The 20987-nt window shown below is 37.9% G+C and overlaps 1 protein-coding gene across 3 annotated transcripts in view; it reads left to right on the top strand.

Annotated features, from left to right (window-relative positions):
- Positions 1 to 20987, top strand: part of FAM120A (family with sequence similarity 120A) — a 111602-nt gene that overhangs the window by 9593 nt on the left and 81022 nt on the right. For all 3 annotated transcript variants that reach the window (XM_045563448.1, XM_045563449.1, XM_045563450.1), the window contains exons 2-3: positions 10184 to 10430; positions 13962 to 14044. In XM_045563448.1, coding sequence (XP_045419404.1) covers positions 10184 to 10430; positions 13962 to 14044 — 330 coding nt within the window. The remainder of the gene's footprint in view (positions 1 to 10183; positions 10431 to 13961; positions 14045 to 20987) is intronic.

Raw genomic sequence — 20987 nt, 5'->3', positions numbered from 1 at the left:
ATCATTTATTTCATTTTTACTTATTTTTATGTTTTCTCTAGAAAGTAAGTGCGATGAATACCTTGCCTATTTTCCAGCTCTTAGAACAATACCTGACATGTAGTATGTGCTCAAAAAATATTTGGTAAATGGATAAAATAACTCACCAGTTACTGCCCTCATGCAAGGCAGAGGCATAGAGATGGTAGGAAGCTGGAGTTTTCATGTCCACATGGAATTGTTTCCAAAGATCACTGGTCTCTGATTGGTCACCTGTTGCAGAGGTTTGATCTTTGAGTAAGCCTTTTATGCTTCATAGGAGATGTTGAGAGCATAAAAGAGGTGACTGCTTAGGGAAATGAGCCACCGTTTCTCTTGTTATACCTGGCTCTCTCTCACGTTGTTTCTAGCCGTCTTAGGGACAATATAGAGTTAACTTGACATCTATTTGTGTCTGCAAAGGGGATGGTAAATCTACATTATGGTAGTTTAGAATCTGTGATTTAGAAACATAATACTTTCATGCTCCAGTCATTTGGCATTTCTCAGTTGTCTCTGGAATAAATTAACTTTTTTGAAAAGAATGAGTTTACCATGTTGTTGGCATTTTACCAGTTAGCATAGGAAAGTATACTGGAGGGTTTATTGTTGAAGCGTTGACTTTGCACAGGTTGGCAGTGCGTTGTTTATCTTCTTAGCTAGAACACATGTATGAACAGCAATAACAAGTCAGCCCAGACTGTTGGAGGGGATCACTAGACTACATGGATGAGATTTTCAGTATTCTGGACGTATAAAGAGTTTGCAAGTGTCACTATCTTGACATAAATGGTATCAATCTGAGGTTTTTTTCCCTAAATTCTGAAAATTAAATTTTGATGTTTTGTATTTTGGAGTGAAATTTTAGCAAGAATAATATTGGTACGATTTAGCTGTGTCATTAGGAGATTAATATAGCAGGCTAAATAGATTCTAAATACAAATAATGTGGGTGTTTCCTTTTTTTCGTTTTATTTTTTTATTTTTAAAGTGTATAAGTTTAGTTTGTATTCCTATTATGACACTCACGCTTTTATTATTATTTTTTTAGAAAGGAAAGACCACAATCGTACAGGTTGATCATCTGTATATAAAAATCAGAAATCCTAAATCTGAAATGCTCCAAAATCTGAAACTTTTTGCTAGCATGATGCTCAAAGGAGATGCTCATTGGAGCATTCTGGATTTCATATTTTTGAATTTGGAATGCTCAACTAGTAAGTATAACACAAATATTCCAAAATCCAAAAAAATCCTAAATCCAAAACACATCTGGTCCCAAGTGTTTCAGATAAGGGATAGTCAACCTGTATTACCAAGTAGGCATTGAACCAGACTTAGATCATGTCACAGGCAATCTGCTAAAGAGATTGCAAAAAAAAAAAGGAGTCATACCTTTTGATATAGCCTGGCAGATACAATCTATTGCATATATGCTAATTGTTGTTGTCCAAAGGAAAAATAAAACTTCTATTTTTTGACAACTGGGAAGTTAAATTTTGAAGCCACGCACCTAGGCCTTCTGAGAAGACAGGGAGACAGAGTGAAACCCTTCTTTTTATTATTATTATTATTTTTTTTAATTGTGGTAAACTACACATAACATAAAATCACAAAATTTATCATCTCAACCATTTTGAAGTGTGTAGCTCAGTGGCATTAAGTACATTCACATTGTTGTACAGCCATCACCATCATCTGTCCCCAGAACTTTTTCAACATCCTCAGCTGAAACTCTGTCCCCATTAAATGTAACTCCCCATTCTCTCCTCTTCCCATCCTCTGGTAATCACCATTCTACTTTTTGTCTCTGAATTTGACTACATTAGGTACCTCATATGATATAATGAGATCATGTAGTATTTGTCCTTTTATGTTTGACTTGTTTAACTTAACATATCTTCAAGTTTCATCCATGTTGTAACATATGTCAGGACCTCTTTCCTTTTTAAGGTTGAATAATATTCCATTGTGAAGAGACCACATTTTGTTTATCAATTCATCTGTGGATGGATGTTTGGATTGCTTCTACCTTTTGGCCATGGTGCTGCAGTGAACATGAGTGTACCAGCATCTCTTCTGAGTCCATGTTTTTCAACTCAGAAGTGGAATTGCTAGATCATAGGGTGATAATTCTAGGTTTAATTTTTGAGGAACCACCATACTATTTTCTATAGAGGCTGTACCATTTTATATTCCCACTAGCAATTCACAAGTGTTCTATTTTCTCCACATAACTTTGACAACACTTGTTATTTTCTGATTTTTTTTTTTTTGGTTTTTGTTTTGATAGTTGCCATGCTAATGGATGTGAGGTGGTACAGTATCTCTTTGTGGTTTTGATTTGTATGTCTCTAATGACAGGTGAAGTTGAGCATCTTTTCATGTGCCACTCCCTAATTTTAAAAGAAATTTTTTAGCTTGCTTTTAAGACCACTGCACCCAATTCTTACAGAGTAAATGAGATAGAGAAGTTTATTCAGCTATGAGGTTTCTTGAGGAGGAGAGATTTCTTTTTAGAGACATTGCTAATGTATGTTTTAATGCTTAAATTGCCCTTTAAAGTAAATATCAAAAGTCTGCCATCAAATTGGAGTTGACTTTTATCTTCTCATTCTTCAGTTGAACTAGAGTAGGAAACAGAAGCCTGAGAGTAAAATTTACCCACCTATTGACTAGAGTTCAGTTGGGTAAAAGTCAAAGCCTGTTTTGTTGTTGTTGTTGTTGTTTGTTTTTTAACAAAAGAATTTAGGTTGACTTTACTATGGTCAGGTTGATGTATATCTTCTAAATCAGATAGCTGGCTGGAGGATGTGTCACATTATTCCCTGAGCTGGTATAAAATTATTCTGAAGAAAAACCACATATGATATTTTTCTTAGTGTCATTTATGACAACTCATAGTGTATCAGGCCATTGTATGAAAAATAAAAAGAAATCTTTTTCATATAGCTTACTGAAAAATAAGTAGTAACAAACATTTGCCAAGTGCTTAATATTTGTTGATGATGCAGATCTGTTTACATGCAGTATGTTAAATCATCACAACTACTCTATGAGGTAGAGGAATATTATTTTTGCAGATGAAGAAATGGAAGTACAGAAATATTAAAGCAGGCAGTGGAGTTCACCCCCCACCCTGGTGCCAGAGACACAAAACCTCATTGTAGAAGTGTTTCTTCACTGGAGATTAGGAGTTAAGTAACAGTGTTAAGCTTTCATTCTTATAGGGTTGTCCCCATAGCTGCTTTTCAGAATTAATAAATAATAAATACTTGCTAGGTAAGTTTGGGAATTTTTTAGTTATTACTTGTTATAAAAATACTGAATTTTGATATATCTGCCTTTTTAATGCTGAAACTTAAAACTATTGAGATAAGATTTACCTAGGAATTTGTGGTAAATTTATAGTAGCATAAAGTTATCATCTTTAACTAAGTACAAAGTGGTTTCTTAGGACCCAAAATGGGACATTTTGCTGCTTTTAACCTTTCCACACTAACTACACCTACCGTATTTCTTGGGGAGGGGGTAGGCAGGGAAGAAGAGGCTGAGAAGTTTCATGATTCCTGTGCTGGTGTGTCCCAGGCTGCGGAGTTGTGTGTGTTAGACACTAGCTCCCTCATCACTTGACAAGAGCTGAAGTAGAATGCTCCTCGGGGAGTTGGATACATACAGAAGGAGTTTTAGAGTTTCTCTTCCTTGTTTTTACACTTGCATTTTGATATGGTGGTAATGGCAGCCATGGCAAAACTTAATCAAGGCCTGGTGCTTTTAAAACGGCAGATAGTCTCAGTGGTTACTAGCTTGGGATTTTGAGTAATGAGGCAGCTTATAATTCAAAGTCTGGTTTACCGCTAGTGGGTGATTTTACTCCGTTATGTAAGTAAGTTTTCAGAGCTTAATTTTTTAAGTTGTTTTATACTTTGGGGGAGTTCAAAATGAAATCATCTTCTCAAGGTTGTATTTAATAGTTTAAACTCCCTTCTAAAATTAACATTAAGAACTAGAAATATGAATTTCTCTGTATCATGCCCAGTCTGAGCCAAGTGTTGGGAGGCCAGGAAAGAGGAGAAACAGATCAGGTTGAGAGAGGCTCTTAGCACAGGAGAAAGACAAAAGGGAATGAAAGACCTTCAGAAGACCAGAAAAAAAGACAGCAGCTCAAATCTGTCAGACACTGAATCCCCAAAGCTTAAGCTTCGTACTTAATTTTTATTTCCAATTAAATAACTGCCTCTTAGGTTATTTTGACACAACCTGCAATCTTTTTCCTTTCCCCAGTCAAATCTTCTCATATCATCTTTTCAACCCTGTCAAATTCTCAACCAGATTTTTACCAGGTTTTCCATGACTTAAGTCTCAAGGGATTGTTCACTGGGTCTCTTATAAATATTCTTAGTTGTTTGACTGCGTTCATTCATTCGTAAATTTATAGGTAATCAAATTCCACACTTTGAAGGCTTTCTTGTTTCTCTCAAGTGGACTGTCTGTGGGAAGAGTTCTGTTTTCATATCATAGGCTTTTTGAAACTCTGCTGTTTAGGCAGGGGTTCGTTTTTCAGGTTACAGCCTGTTACTGTAATACTTTATTCATCTAATAAAGTGGTTTCAAGTAGTCTTTCAGTTGATGTCTTGTGTCTTATAGAATATTGACTTTTTTCTAAATCAACTTTTTATTTGGAATAATTTTAATTTTATACAAAAGTTGCGCAGATAGTACAGAGAGTTCCCAAATATCCTTCAGTCAGCTTCCAGGATATTAACTTCCTACTAGCTAGTACAGAGATCTAAACTAAGAAATTAGCCTTAATAGAATATTGTTAACTACATTAGGGACTTCATTTGGATTTCATCTGTTTTCCCACCAGTGTTCTTTTCTGTTCTGGGACCCCATCCAGGACCCCTCTCCTTTCCCATCCCTTCCAGTCTGGGCCAGCTCCTCTACTTTCCTGATCTTGACACTTGTGAGCAGTACTGGTTAAGTATTTTGTCCCCCATCTGGGTTTGTCTGATGCTTTCTCAGGATTAAATTACGGCTATGCATTGCAGGAAAGGATAGCCCAGGAGTTTGTGGTGCTTCTTAGCATCCTACATGGCACATAACATCAACTTGGCTTAGCAACTGGGTGACTCTGACCTTGATCGATTGTGTGAGGGGCTCTTTGTGGGTGTTTGCTCTGTAGTGACCATTTTTACCTTTACTTATTTATAACATCTTCATCCTTTGGAAACAGTCATTGAGTCTAGCCCAAATTCAAGGGGGAAGTGGTTAAACTTCACCTGTTGGGGAAGGATTGTGCATTAATTTTTTATACTTCTGTGGGGAAATTTGTCCCTTCTCCCCTCTTCATTTATTGAATCATTTATCTACGTAAGTATGGTCTCTCGTCCTCATTTTGTAGGGTTGTAATCAGTTCATTTGGGGTTGTATCCAGTGCTTTACTATTTATTTCATTGCCTCAGCTCTGGCCTTGGGAGCTCTTTTGAGTTGGCCCTTGTGTCACACGCCATCCTTTTGTTTTGGGGGCACTTCCTTGCATTCTGGCCCTACAAGATGCTTCAGAGGTGTCTTGTGTTTCCCTACTCCAGCATCAGCTTTCTCTCCAAGGAGCAGCCCTGGTTCCTTGGCATGGGGAAGGATGATTAGAAACCCAGGTCTGGGCACCTGTGTGCTCCTGCTGCTGGCGGTCCCTGTGACAGGGAGAAATGTGTGTACTAATCCGAGTGAACACCAGATCTTCCATCATTTCTGTACCTACCTGTCTGTGTGTGTGTATGTGTATTTTCACCTCAACACTGTTCTCACTGATGTCTCATGGCTAATCCAGCACCACAAGGTTCATTCTGGGCTTCTCCCTTTGTGTAATTATTTGTAGCTTCTTTCTGACAGTGAGAACCTGGCTCTTGTGCCATTTGCTTCAACTCTAGAGTTCGTGCAAAGTAGTTTCAGAATTATCAACCCAGACCTGCCTGGGGAGACACAGCAAGTAGAGTAGTTTTCCCACATTACTCAAGCAGCTCATTCTCCCCAACCCATTGCTGTGAGGTTATTTCATACATTTTATGATACAGTTAAATACATTTGCCCATCTGCATTCTATCCTGGCATCCCCTGACATCCTGGTTGATTTGTTTTTTAATTTGCATACATTAAAGTTCATTGTTTGTGATGTACAATTGTATGAGTTTTGATAAATGCATAGAGGGTTATCTCGTACCCACTACCCCTAGGCAATTGACTTTTAACTCCCTCTCTCAGGGTTCTTCTTTTTTGTGGTTTTCTTTGGTGGATCTCTCCCCTCACCCATTGAATAACTGCTGAACCACACTGCCATTATTCACTCACTGAAGAAAGGATAACCTCTTTGTTACCTTGTGGTTGTTTTTTTTTTTTTTTTTTTTTTTGAGACAGAGTCTTGCTTTGTTGCCCGGGCTAGAGTGAGTGCCGTGGCATCAGCCTAGCTCACAGCAACCTCAAACTCCTGGGCTTCAGCGATCCTACTGCCTCAGCCTCCCAAGTAGCTGGGACTACAGGCATGCGCCACCATGCCCGGCTAATTTCTTCTATATATATTTTAGTTGGCCAGCTAATTTCTTTCTGTTTTTAGTAGAGATGGGGTCTAACTCTTGCTCAGGCTGGTCTCGAACTCCTGACCTCAAGTGATCCACCCGCCTCGGCCTCCCAGAGTGCTAGGATTACAGGCATGAGCCACCATGCCTGGCCTCCCTTGTGGTTTTTAACACTATGCTGGGCATCCTCAGATGAAAGCATAATAAGTTTTAACGTGCGGTAGAATGCTAGAATTTTAGAAGTTGAAGGAACCTTAAAGATCCCTCTGATTTCACATCAGTAGTTGGCAGGTTGTCTCTCCAGGTTGAGTGTCTGGGCAGAGCGGGAGCCTAGACTTTTCCACCGTCCTCCCCCCATGGCTGTTACTCTGGAGACTTGAAATGGGAAAGATGAGCTTAGGTCAGGGTGGGAGGGCTCCTCCCACCTTTGCTGCAGGTGTGAAGCTTTGTTCATAGGTGTGGTTCCTCTATCTTTTCTTTCAGGACATTCATTTTGGCATTCAAATGTTTGTTTAATGCTGTGTGTGCTTTTCAGAAGGATTAAGGTATTGTTAATCATTTGCAAATTAGAGTTGTAGTGAATTATTACTAGTTCATTCACTTTGCTTTTTAATGCCAATCTGAAATCAAATGTTCTGAATGAAAAGGGAATTGTTAGGGGTGGAGGAAGAAGGTGATTGTGAAGAGCTTCACATACTACCTTTGCTGAGTGTTAGCCTTTACTGGATAGACTATATCATATTAGTCTTCATAGATAATTTAAGGGATCTTTGGGGACCCACAAAATGGAACAGTTTTTAATTATTTTAGTGCTTACTGGGTGCCAGGCACCAAGCTAGACCCTTGATACAGAGATGCATGAGCTACACCCGTTGTCCTCTAGAGAGAGAGAGACATGTAAAAAGAAGTACTGTAGCAGAGATGACCAGAGTGTAGGAATGGTTTGTAATAGTACTTCTTTAGCTTTTTATTGGATTCATTCTTTTACAAAAGGATTTTTAAAGCATAATTCCACCACCCTGATTCAACTGTTTTGGTTTTTACTTGTTTTCTTTCCAGTCTTTTTCCACAAACACAGTTTTACATGGCTGTATATACATGCTGTTGTATTCCAAAATAGTTTTGTTTAATATTTTTCATAAGATTTTCCCAAGTTTCTCCACAGTACAGTGTAGTTGCTGTATCTGCCTGTCTCTATAGTGTTTAATTTTTCCCCATAGAAGTCTACTATGATCCTTTTTATGCTTCTAATGTTTTTTATTTGGTGAATTGGTTTCTTAGGCTCTATTTCCTGGAGTGAGATTACTGGGTCAAAGAGTATGAACTTTTACAAGCTCTTGAAATATATTGCCTACTGTTTTACAACACTAACAGCATTATTTGAAAGCTGCCAGATTAGACCTGATCCCTGCTGCTCTCAGACTTCATCATCTCCCCCTTTTGCCCTTGATCCCAGGGTCAGCATGCTGGCTGTGCTAGGAACACACACTCATTTCCGAGCCTTTCTACTCCCCCCTTCTCCCCCCAAGGGCAATCTCTTTGGAGGACTGGGTTAGGACCATCTCCTTGTGAGATGCCTTTTCTCCTACTCCTGGACAGCAGCCCCTTCTCACACCCAGGCACTCTTCACCACCCTGTGATGCTCATTGCTCAGGGACTGGCAGAGAGTGAGCCCTGGGTGTCCCTGACTCTAATCATGTAGGTAGGCGGGGCTGGACTCTGACCTGCTCTCATTCTCCATTTTAATTGGCCCCAGCTCCTCTACAAGACAGAAGAATCTTATGAACAGGCAGTCATGCTGGAACCTTTTCTAGAACTCTCCTTGGAGGGATTAGGAGAGAAGAGAGTGGTGACTCACTGTCACCTTTCATTTTAGGTCTCTTAATAGAGTATACAGACTTACTATTAAGGATGTCTGGAAAACAGCCAGTAATTTCTAGTGATTTAAAAATACTTTAAAACATCACTGTAAATATAAAGTTCTATGTAATAAAATGATTTGAGGTAAAGAACTTGGACTTAGAGATTACTATTTGTAGAAATGAGAGGATGAAGCCAGCCTTTTTTTAGAATTTTTTTTAGCTATTCTATTTTAGCTGGTGTACAATGTTTTTAGATTTAGGGATAAAACAGCATTTTCTTATTCTAATTCTAAGAAACAGAACGTTGTTTGACTAATTGATTTTTTTATCTATAAAATAAAAAATTTTTATTGAAATATTTACCAAGAGAATTCAGAAAGTTATTTTACCTTTAAATATGCATCTTTAAAAGGTTTGCTTTGCCTCTCAGTGAGATTTCACTGTAGTTAACTTTCCAACAAAATTTGGTAACCACTTTTATTATGAAAGCCAGTGAGAAATGAGGTTAGCTCTATAGTGATGTCTAAGAATTTTCTGAGCTAGTAGGAACGTTCTATATTTGTGCTGTCCAATTAGTATGTTAGCTGTTGGTCACTTGTGACCACTGTATGCTTGAACTTAATTTTAAATTTAATTTAATTTCAATTTTCATTCAACATAGCCACATACTGGATAGTAGTTTTAGAAATTTAAGTTTAAGGGCATATGTTTGTCTCCTCCAAGGCTCTGTGGCGAGTTAATTTTCCGTTGTTAACTGAATCACCTTATTTAGTTTAAAGTTCTGTTCACCAAACTACCTTAGCCATTGTAGAAATAAAAAAAAAAAAACGGCCACAATTTTAGTTGGATGAATGAATATGGGAAACAGCAGGAGATTTGATAGTCTTGAACTTTAAATAATTTATAATAGGAGACCATTTTTTTCCCAAGGTCTTTCTGGTATATTTTTAGGACTAGAGAGAGTCCAGAGGACTTTCCACTTCTCAGAGGTGTTGCTCTGCCTTCTCCTTCATGTGTCCTAGAAGTCTGAGGTGGTATTGATGTGCCATAGTGGGGATTCAGTAGAAGTAAAGAAACTTTGGCTTATATTTTTCATCAGTGGATTTAGACCTAGTCCAAATGGTAGTTCTGACATTGTGTGTGGGACACACAAGAAGCACATGGCAGTTATTTTTAGGGTGAGTGCGTGCATCCTTATTTTGTCCCCATATGCCTAATGCCTTAGCAGCGTAGGAACTAGTAAACAAGTAGATGAGGAAGCATACTTGGCTTTTAGTTTTTAAAAAGTCCTTCTGATTAGTTCACCTATTTGACACATTTGATCTACTTTGAAGAAATTGTTTTTGTTTCACTGAGAATGGTTGGCTTCTCTCTGTCTCCCTCCTTCCCACCTCTTCATTTTCCTCTTCTGTGCCCACCACCTTCATGTCACAGGGGTCAGCCAGCTTTGTGTGTTTTCAAGCAAGGTGATCTTTGAATTTGACAAGAATTGAAAATTTACTTACGGTCTAGATGAGTTACTGACAGGAAATGATTTAAATCTGATTTCCCACAGAGATTTATCGGAACAATGTACTGCACACTTTATTTGGGCACTTTTTTGACTGTTTGGCTTTCTTGGATGGTTTTCATAAATGTAATTTTTTGACTTTTGTACAAACATGTCTGCTTATTGAGCGTGCTGCTCCAGCGTTACCCTACATCTGATGAAGTTTTCTTCTCATTTGCTAGGTTGCACAGAGCATTGAGGATCACCATCAAGAAGTGATTGGTTTCTGCAGAGAGAACGGTTTCCATGGCTTGGTTGCATATGACTCTGATTATGCACTGTGCAACATCCCCTACTATTTCAGTGCCCATGCCCTAAAACTGAGCCGGAACGGGAAAAGTCTCACAACAAGCCAATATCTGATGCATGAAGTTGCCAAGCAACTGGACCTGAATCCAAATCGTTTTCCTATTTTTGCTGCTCTGTTAGGTAGGTGGAACAGTGTGAAAACTTTTATTTTATTTTATAAGGGAGTTACCATACTATGAGTATACTGATCTTTTAAATATACCAATGCTTGAAAGTTTTGGATGCATATCTTAAATTTAAAAGAAACCAAGAAATGGGCTCTTCCTTAGCTTTCCTTACTTTGTATTATTTTTTGGTATAGCTGATAATGGGCTGCTTTTGTTCTTAAGTGTTTGTTCACGTATAGTTCTATCCAGACTGAAAAACTAATTTTGTGAATAAACTCACTTTAAGTTTTGGAAAAATAATATTTCTAGGTCACAGATGTTAACAGATGCTCACTATGAAAATTAGGCATTTAAACCTTTGGCATAAACTATGTTTACAGTAAAAGAAAATATGTTATGGAGTTAGCACTTTTATGTTTTCTCCCCATTTTCAAGGCACTCTCTACTTTAAAAGAAAAACAACAAAAATAAACTAACTTACCTTGTTTGAACATGTGAATTTTAAGTAAATGTATAAATGTTTTTAAAAATTCCCTGGGAGGAATTTCTTATGTTGAATACCCAGAAAGGACAATATCTTATTTTAAACTACAATTTTACTTAATAATTTCTTTTTCCTAGAGGTAATACATTCTTCTGTCACTTATGTTTGCATTGTATAGTTATTTTCTTTCTTTTCTCTTTTGTCAGCTACCCTTTCTTTTGCTTTCAGTGTTGGTATCTCAAGCTATTTTAATATACAGTTCTAATTTGCTGAGAGTTTGTAAGAATTGTGTCCAAATATAAGTAAATAAATATGTTTTGGAGTGAAGCATTCCTGTGTGATTAGAATCCACAATTCAAATGGGAGTTGGGGCTGTTTTGGACACACCAGGCCCTTTTTCAAAGCTGTGTGGTATCCAGTGCTCTCAGTTTGCTCATTCAAAGTTTGTATTTTACAGAGGTTAGCGATCCAATCCAGTCTTGTGTAAGAGGAATTATGTTGTGGGTCCTTTTTAGAAACTTAGTTATCAGAAAGATTTTTATAAACATTCCAAAATAATTTTATACAAGTAGAAATTATAGTGAGGGAGTCATAATTTTTTATGTAGTATTTTGTCATAGCATTTCAAGTTTTATTATATAACAAGCACTCAACAAAATTCTCATTTCATAAGTTGTCTTTGTTTATTTGGATCTTATCCCAAATACAGTTCATTAGGGAACTTTTGTGACTTTTGGAATTTGGAAGATTAAAACTTACCTTCTAAATATATTTTCAAATATTATAAAAGGATATTTCCTCTGATGTGAAAAGTGAGTGTGTGGGCGGCACGTTATTTGAAAAGTTCCATATTTTCTTAAATGTTAGTGTAGAAGGACTTGGCATATTAATTGACTTTCAATGAATGTGAAAATCACATGCTCTGACTATGGATGCCTTAGCTCATTTGAAATGTGGAAGAATATTTGTTTATCTTATTTAAGAAACATTGAATATGTTTCTTGGGAGATAATGGCAACTCATACTTTTCTAGCTAATTAGTTTGTGAAATTTTGAAATAAATGAAAAAATCAATAGTAATAATTTGTCAATTTAATTTAGGGCTTAGAATACTCTTTAAAAAGTTTAAGGAGGTTATAGCTAAGCTCCTAATTGGGTGAACTTTTTTATTTTGGATTTATGTAGGTTTCCGTGTCCCCGGATGAGAAAGCTGATTTTTCTTTCCCCTTCTGTAATAGAAAGTATAGCTGCATAAGTTATTTTGTTTTAGAAAGTTGGATGGAATATTCATTTAAGTATTTGACCCAAGTTTTCATAGAGACTATTACTGATGTTGGAGTTTGCTTAATATTTTTTTAAATTGAAGCTTCAAAGCTGGGCATAGTGGCTCATGCCTGTAATCTTAACACTCTGGGAGGCCGAGGTGGGAAGGATTCCTTGAGCTCAGGAGTTCAAGACCAGCCTGAGCAAGAGACCCCGTCTCTACCAAAAATAGAAAAAAAATCAGCCAGATGTCATGGTGTGCACCTGTAATCTCAGCTACTGGGGAGGCTGAGGCAGGAGGATTGCTTGAGCCCAGGCAGGAGTTTGAGGTTGTAGTGAGCTATCGTGACACCACGGCACTCTAGCCGGGGTGACAGAGTGAGACTCTGTCTCAAAAAATTAAATTAAAAATTGAAGCTTCAGGAAAAATCTCAGACACTTCATATTTCACGATAAAACTCTATGCAATCCATTAACAGGAAGACAAAGCACAGTAAACCTAGACAGTTACGGCTTAGGTTTGCTTATCTGGACATCATGGTAGTTCAGTACTGTTTATATGTTTGGAATACAGGTTTGGTATTCCTTATCTGACATGTTTGTGACCAGAAGTATTTTGGATTTGAATTGTTTTGGATTTTGGAATATTTGCGTGTATGTAATGAGATATCTTGAGCATGAGACCCAATCTAAGTAAGAAATTCATGTATGTTTCATAGTATATACCTTGTACGCATAGCCTGAGGTAATTTTATAAAATACTTCTAATAATTTTGTGCATGAAACCGTTTTGACTGCAACTCATCACATGAACCCAGATGTGGAATTTTCCACTTGGGGCATCATGTTGGTGCTCAGAAAGTTTCCGATTTTGTGGCATTTTGGATTTTGGATTTTCAGATTAGGGAAGCTTATCCTGTGTAATGATATAGCAGTGTTGCAAGTGATTTTCCCTTTTTTGCTTTCTTTTAGGAGCTACTTCATTAATCTGCTAACTTAATGTGAGGGTGATTAAATCATGTTATGAAAATCACAGTTACTTGGGAAATTACTGCTTTTAAATCGCATTGAGATAACAAACACACTGAAAATCAGGTATATCAGGCATGTAAGCACTGTCCTAAAAGTAGAGTATTCCCCCCAAAATGTAGTTTCTCAATTGAACACATTTTATTTGTAGACCGTGACACATCACTGGTTGATAGGTTGGACAGCTTAATGGCACTCACGAGTATTGTTGTAGGATGTGCTTTGTCACATATGTTTGTGGGTGGTAATGAAAATTATGGGAGGAGGGTGTTGATTCATGTTACAATCAGCAGTCCTTGTCATTTAATCTTGCTAAGAAAGATTTTATAATTGTGCAGATTCTACATTTGGCTGTTGTACCTAGTTCACATAATTTTGAACCACAGCCGTTTCATGGACAAATGAAAACTTGAATCTAGTTGGTATTTAACATCCTGACATCATCAAACTGACCTTTTGCAAACTGGTGTTTGTTTTTAATACTGTGCTGGGAGGTTGCTTAGGTTGAATGCTGTCTTTAGTTTGAATATGCTATTGGAACCATGCTGGAAATTCATACCATTCTTACGGCAGCCTCAAGGAGTCTGCCTGTTTTGTTGCTTTATGTTAAAAAAGATGAAGAAATATTCTCAATTTCTATTTGGAAGTTTTATGTAGTACATCAACAAACAAAGGTAATCTACTATAGATGACAAGATTCAGTGATTTTATAAGTTTCCCTGTGTCACTTGTGATGATTCTTTTGTGTGACTCGTGTTTATATTCTAGGAAATCACATTCTACCTGATGAAGATCTGGCTTCCTTTCATTGGAGTTTACTTGGTCCAGAACATCCACTAGCCTCACTAAAGGTACCAATTTCACTTCATTTCCGCCATTTGTAATAATCAGCTATTGATTTTGCTTACTTTAATAATATAAATTAGATTTTTATTATAGAAGGAAACATGCTACGAAGTTAGCAGTATTGGGTTTCCACCTAATTTCAGGATCTGCACTGCCTTAAAAAACAACCAGCCATCATTCCTTCCCTGTATGTAGGTAAATTTATAAGTGTCCTTGAAAATTCCTCTTGAGGTATTCTTCATGCCGTTTATCTAGATAGAAAATCTTTGAGCTGAAATTTTTATGTGTTAATTTTCTTACTTAAATATTTGTAATAAGAAATACAGTCACTGTCACCTAGATCAACATCTTTTAGCGTAGTTGATTAATTTCTTAACTTACTGATTTTCTATAATTATAAAATTGTCTAATTTAGGTTCTAATGCCTTTTTGATAATGGGGAAGATCCAAATTCTTATAGAAATGGTCCATTTGTACTAGATTAATAGCACCTGATGTGTTTTCTTAGCTTTCTCCCTTTGTATTCCCTTGCTGTTGTGATAGTAATGAACGAACATTAGGGAAGAGGCACTTACCTCTGACTTTCTACAGTGGGAAGGCTTCCGTGTTTGGTGTGAGCATAGTAGTAATGAGTGAGATTGGTATGAGCCACTCAGAGACTTCAGCTTGGACTTGTTAGTGACTCCTGAGATTGTAATTATCATTTGTCAGGTGTAAGTGCCTTTTGTGACCTGGGGAACTAGGAAGACAGAGAGACTTTGTATCTGCTTCCTGCTCTGGAACTAGCTTCCTTACGGTAAAGGACAAAGGTTAAATTGAATGGTTTCTGAAGACACACTTTCCTGTGAAATTCTGAATTGTGTCATAATTACCCTCACTCCATAAACTGTTTTAATTGGTGGCTAGTTTCAATTTGGAGTTTTTCTTCCTACATTTTAATTTACACTTAACTTTGGTGATAATTGAACAGGATTCAAGCAGAATTCCTTTCCTGCTTCTTTCATTTTGTTCCTTGCTGTTTAAAATCCCTTTTCTTTTTATCTCTTACTGGTGTGCTATAAAATGTCATCATTTTCTCTCTAACAGTTCTTGGTACGGGCTGTTTTAAACTTGTATTCAAAAGTTAGTTTTTCTCCTGTTAGAAATTACTTGTTTGGCCATGGAGTCCCTCCTGTATGTGTTTTCACGAATGAAGTGACGTGACCTGTAACCTGGACCCTAAGCTCCTGGTGATGTCACGACTGAAATGCAGTTTGGGGAGTGCAGTCTGTAATCAGCTGTTGTTCAGAGCACTGTGCCTGTTTTTTAGATCTGTTAAGTGTTATGCTTTTATAAGTTAGACACAAATGAAGGCTTGTTTCCTAGAAGATTTATTTATTATTTTGTTTCGAAGAGCAGGATTGAGAAACTCTCAGGGTGTCAGGCCATATGCATATGTCTAAGTTGAACTAGCCTTGCTGCATATGTTAGAAGGTTAGAAGTGAGGAGCTGTTGAAAGAATTACTGGAAAACCAGCTTAATCTATTGATGGATCAATAACATTACATGCGTGTTTTCCCTAACTTTTCGACAAGAAAAATTTTGAGTATATAATATGTTGAAAGAATAGAAAATGTTTATCCATATTTCCACCATCTTGATTCAACAGTTGTCAACGTTTTGCCATCAAGTGTATGTCTATCTCTGTGTTTTGTTTTGTTTTTGACACAAACTATTGGGAAATAAGGTGCAGATATAACACTTCACCCATGAAAACTTCAGCTCACTTCACCACCACCTAAAAATAAGGACATTGTCTTACTTAACCATCTTACTCTTACTGCATCAACTAAATTAATAAAAATTCCCTGTCATTTAATAAAAGGGCTATATTCATATTTTTCCAGTTATCTTCCAAATGTCATGTATAGTGTTATTTTTTAAAAAATTGGGATCCAGTCAAGTTTTAGGTATTATTACCTTATGTATTTTGGAATTAGCTGAGTATTATATGGCATAAAATGGAGAGCATTCCCAAATTATTTTTCCCATGACTTGATAAGGTGTAGGATTTTAACGTCACATTCTGAAATGCAAGCACACTTGGCTTTGAGATAAGTTCAGAAATTGTATTTGTTGGACACTTTTATGTTTTGACCCTTTATACACATTTTCTGTAGGCAGCATCATTTCAGTCATCTTAATTTAGATGGGGGGAAATTGCATGTGATTATTTTTTCTCCATGAGCATTATTCATGTGCAGAACTGCATATATTTTGTCTGCCATTTTGATCTTTCTTTTTTCCAGTTATAAAACTAATTACATCTTTTGAAAATTTGGAGAGTTATTGAATATCTCCATAATATTCTTAGAGTTTTATTTTCTCAAATATTCTTCATTTTTTTTATTGGGTTGAAATGTTGACAGGCTTAAGATTATGGTATTGCATGTTAAGAGATACTTTGGATTGATTATATAATAAATTTATATAATACCAGCCCTCTGTGAACAATAATAAATCTGACTTAGGCAAAATATTACAAAAATAATATGATAAAAGGAATGGACTAAGGAGGCTTGAAATTGAGAATGCAAAATCATATATCGTTAACAGCTGTTTATCCATTATACTGTGTTTAAAAAGGAACTAATAAGAAACATGAGAAAGTTTCATCTTTTTACCATCTGATGAAAATCACAAAATACCACGGATAGGAAGTCATTAGTAGTCCGTAATTATTTATTTATGTAGTTAGTTTTTGAGACAGGCTCTCACTCTGTTGCCAGGGCTAGAATACAGTGGCATCATCATAGCTCACTGCAACCTCAAACTCCTGGGCTCAAGCCATCCTCCTGCCTCAGCCTCCTCAGTAGCTGGGGTCTTGCTCTTGCTCAGGCTGGTTGCAAACAGTAGTCCGTAATTTATGTGATTCAAAATCCTTAATATGTTGGCAACACCATGAAGTTTTATTTTTTATTTATTTGATTTGTATATAAATAGCATCCTTAGACTCATCTTTTAAACTTGTGTCTTTACCCACTTTACTACATGCATGACATCCATTCACTGAATTTTTAACTCTCTCAGCTGTCATCCAGCCAAGTGTATCAGTTAGAAACCATGAAGTCATCCCTCACTGTCCACGGCTCTGGTTATGCTGAAAGAATAGCATGTCTGCTTTGGGGCTAGGAAGCACAGAGGAGAAGAGCTGAGGCAATCACATCATTGGATAGTATCTGCAAAGACGAAAGCTAGGAAGGGAACCAAATTCTGTTTTGTGCTGCCTCATTAATCAATAGGTCATGCCTATTACTAGGTTATGAATGCAATGTTAGATATATTGAGAACCTAAAATTGTGAAAAGGAAATAGGAAGTAAGGTGCTAGTCAAGTTTTAAGCTTTTTCATACTTCAGTGTCAACATTAAGAGCTGCTAGTTGGGCGTGGTGTCTCACGCCTATAATCCTAGCACTCTGGGAGGCCGAGGAGGGAGGATTGTTTGAGCTCAGGAGTTCGAGAGCAGCCTGAGCAAGAGAGAGACCCCATCTCTACTAAAATAGAAAAATTAGCCAGGTGTGGTGTTGCGGGCCTGTAGTCCCAGCTGTTGGGGAGGCTGAGGCAGGAGGATTGCTTGAGCCCAAGAGTTTGAGGTTACAGTGAGCTACGATGACACTACTGCATTCTACCTGGGGTGACAGAGTGAGACTCTGTCTCAAATAAACAAACAAACAAAACATTAACAGCTGCTAGTTAGGTGGGCATCAAATTTATTAGATTTCGAAGTAAAGAATATTTCATTTGTGTTCAGGACAATGGGAAGCCATTTCATGTAACATGTAAAACTCTAGGATGGGGTCAGGGGTGAGTGGGGAGGTAGCTTCTAAGATGCAGTTATCTCTATAATGAAAGAAAGAAATAAGAGTTATGTATTCCTCCAGGGACCTGGCTGTTGAGGTCCCACACTGCAGTCTGGGAGGCCCAGAGAGGCTGGGATGGAGCGCAGCCTCCATCCCCACCCAGGCCCAGGCCCAAGCCCCGCAGAGCAGGGAGCCTGGCAGAGTGTGAGACAGAAGGGGCTGGGGCAGGCCTGAGGCTGTGTTTACCTTACTTTGCTTTAGGTAAGTCATTCTGTACTATTGGTTGTAGAAACTTAGGGAAATATTTCACTTACCTGGAGTAGCTGAGGTATACTCCTGGAATACCTTCTATACGATGAGGAAAGCCTTGCTTACTTGAATTTCTTCTGATGGAAGTATTTTTAAAAGGGATCACGTACTTCATAAACAAAATAAATTGAACATCCTTTCAGTGTGTTTTTGGACTCAGTGTTATAATTATGAAGATCCATTATTGTATTCACAATAATGAAAAGTGAGCGAGTTGCCTGTTTGCCTTCTGAAGAGGACACCCACCCACCCCAACCTGTCTTGTCCCCCACAACCTGTCTTGCACTGGGCTGTTGTGCTCCATTAGTTGTTTTGGTGTGGCAGAGCATTATATATGAGAAACAGAAGGCCTCAAGCAGCCTGGTACTCAGAGAGTGGAGCCAGCAGAGCCTGGCCTTCAGGCCCCAGGCCTGACCTCTGCTTGCAGCCGCTTTGGGTGGTGGTGCATACCTACCTGCTGTGCCCTGGGAGCCATCCGGCCACTCTGCGCCGTCATGAGGATCAGTGAGCTGGTAGGTGCGCAGCATAGCTGATGGGGCACACCCTCAGCAGAGGGGCCACGAGGCTGTGGTGGTTCTGGCCCTAGACACATGCTAAATGAGCACTTTTTAAAAATGTGCTTCTCGGGTTTTTAAAATTGTTTTATGATTTTGTGTCGTAATCAGTTATGGAATTTTTTATTTTGGGTGGACAAAATAATTTGTTTTAATTTTTAAAAATATTTTATAGGTGTTTGCTAATTTTCATTTTTTTAAGAAATGTAGTTCTTGTTGCCTCTGGTTTTCTTGAGTCTTGGGTTTCTAGAATGCTTTATAGAAGGCTTTTCTTAACCTGGGTGTTCTACATTCTACTGGCCTCATATTTGGATATAATAACTTATATAATTCAAGTTGGATAATTAGTTACAGGTCATTGTTTTCATTTTAATGGTTTTTGTGTTTCTAAACTTCATATTCAGTTTCATATGTTTTGTGTTTCCATCCCTTTTGGTTGTTTGTGTCCCTGAGTATTTTTAGCCACTGAGCCCCTTCTGTCCTCCTTGCCTGGGACACCCTGTCTTGCAGATTTTATTTGGGCTTTCCCTTTCCCCATACCACCAGCAGTTCTGCTTTCTAGGTAGGCCAGGTCTCAGTTTTACTCTGTCTATACCACTGTTGCCGCTGTTTCTGTAAAAGCCCTCCCTCCGGTGGTGAGCCTCCTCCAGGGGTCCTTGTCCACCCGACCCGGCTGCGTCTGTTGGTGTCCTAGGCCAGGCTGCGTTCTTGTCCCTAGAACTCCCTCGTCTCTATGTGACCCTCTCACACTGCTTCTCTCAAAGCACTCTTGCTTTCTTCAGCATCTTCTAAGAAGCTCCCTCCAACTCCTAGCCCTGGCATTTCTGCCTTTTTGATTTAAGTATCTTTTAGCATTTATAACCTTACCCTTTGGATTCACGTATTTTTAGTTGTCTTCCTTGACCGGCATTGTCCTTCCCTGAGGTGGCTCTGTACCGAGGGTGGTCTGTTAGGCCATATCAGGAAAACTTTGTTTTAAATTTACCTCAAATTTTACCCAAGAGTATCTTTAACTTTATATTTTTTATGTCTTATTGTCTTTAGCCAAAAGTCATTGAGTGATACTAAAGTGTCCTTTAGGGACAGGATATGGCAGTTGGGTCTGGTTCTGAGAGAGTAGCAAGGAGGGTGGGCACCAGGGTCTCCAGGAGTGGAGGGTACACCGTAGGGCCATCGTCTGGCCTTCCCATTGTGGGAACCGCCACCCCCAGGTTTGAGATGCACTGCAGACCCCACTGAGAGCCAGATTAGCACAGGGCCCTTTGAAACAAGACGACTTGACCAGTCATTTGCTCTTGGGCTTCCCAGATGGACACCTGGGTGGCTTCTGCAGCTGCTGCCCAGGGCTGAGCCAGCCTGTGTCCTGGTGACCGCTGTGCCTGGTGCCTGCCTGTGTTGCTGTGGCTAGAGGAGCCCATGGGTCTCATGCAGTACCTGGGGCAGCTTCCCTCAGAGAAGAGATGCATCATTTCAGGCACTTTGAGGTTTTACTGTGTTTTAATTACACCATGTAACCTTATTGGAGCTACAGGTTGGCAATTGGGTGGCATTATCTTTCTGAAATCCTTTTTTAAATTAAGTTATATATAAATTGTAAATAGAAAGATGGACTTCACTTATTTCTGAGTTTCACTTTTTTTATCATAGCAGAGAGGATGGTTTTGACTCTATGAAGCATCCAAAGAAGTAATTCTTATTTACATATTAGTGTTAATTGAAGTTAACCTAATATTTTCTTCCCAATAAGTCATTCTATAGTTTAGCAAGAGATAAGAAAAACATCCTAAAATCTAAGTACTTCTTGGGCTCTAGAAGAAATAATGTTAGGAGCCTGAAAGGCAAATAGATTAAACATTTTTCTATTCTATTTTTCTGCATACCCTAAATATGGGGAAAAATAGGGACAGATAAGATGAGGTAGTTTGACTAAACCTTCTGATCTTGTTAGTTAATCTTTGTAGTTTTCATATTTCTTACCCATTTTTACTGTTTTAACTACAGGCCTATGGTTTTAAAAACATCTCTTTTTTTCTGATTATAAAAATAGTATGAAAAAATTCAGTCAGTACAGAAATACGTAATGTGGAAACAAAAGTTATTTTAGCAAGAAATTTAATCTTTGTTCATTTTTAATTTATATGTGGAGTTGTTGAGTGAAATAATTTTAAATGCAAGACTGAACTCAAAAGATTTTCTCTTGTTTATATCTTCCAATTAGAGCTTATTTCTCGGTTCCCTGTTTGTTTT

The sequence above is a fragment of the Lemur catta genome, chromosome 10, assembly GCF_020740605.2.
Source record: "Lemur catta isolate mLemCat1 chromosome 10, mLemCat1.pri, whole genome shotgun sequence".
Classification (NCBI taxonomy): domain Eukaryota; kingdom Metazoa; phylum Chordata; class Mammalia; order Primates; family Lemuridae; genus Lemur; species Lemur catta.
This window is presented reverse-complemented; position numbering and strand designations above follow the sequence as displayed.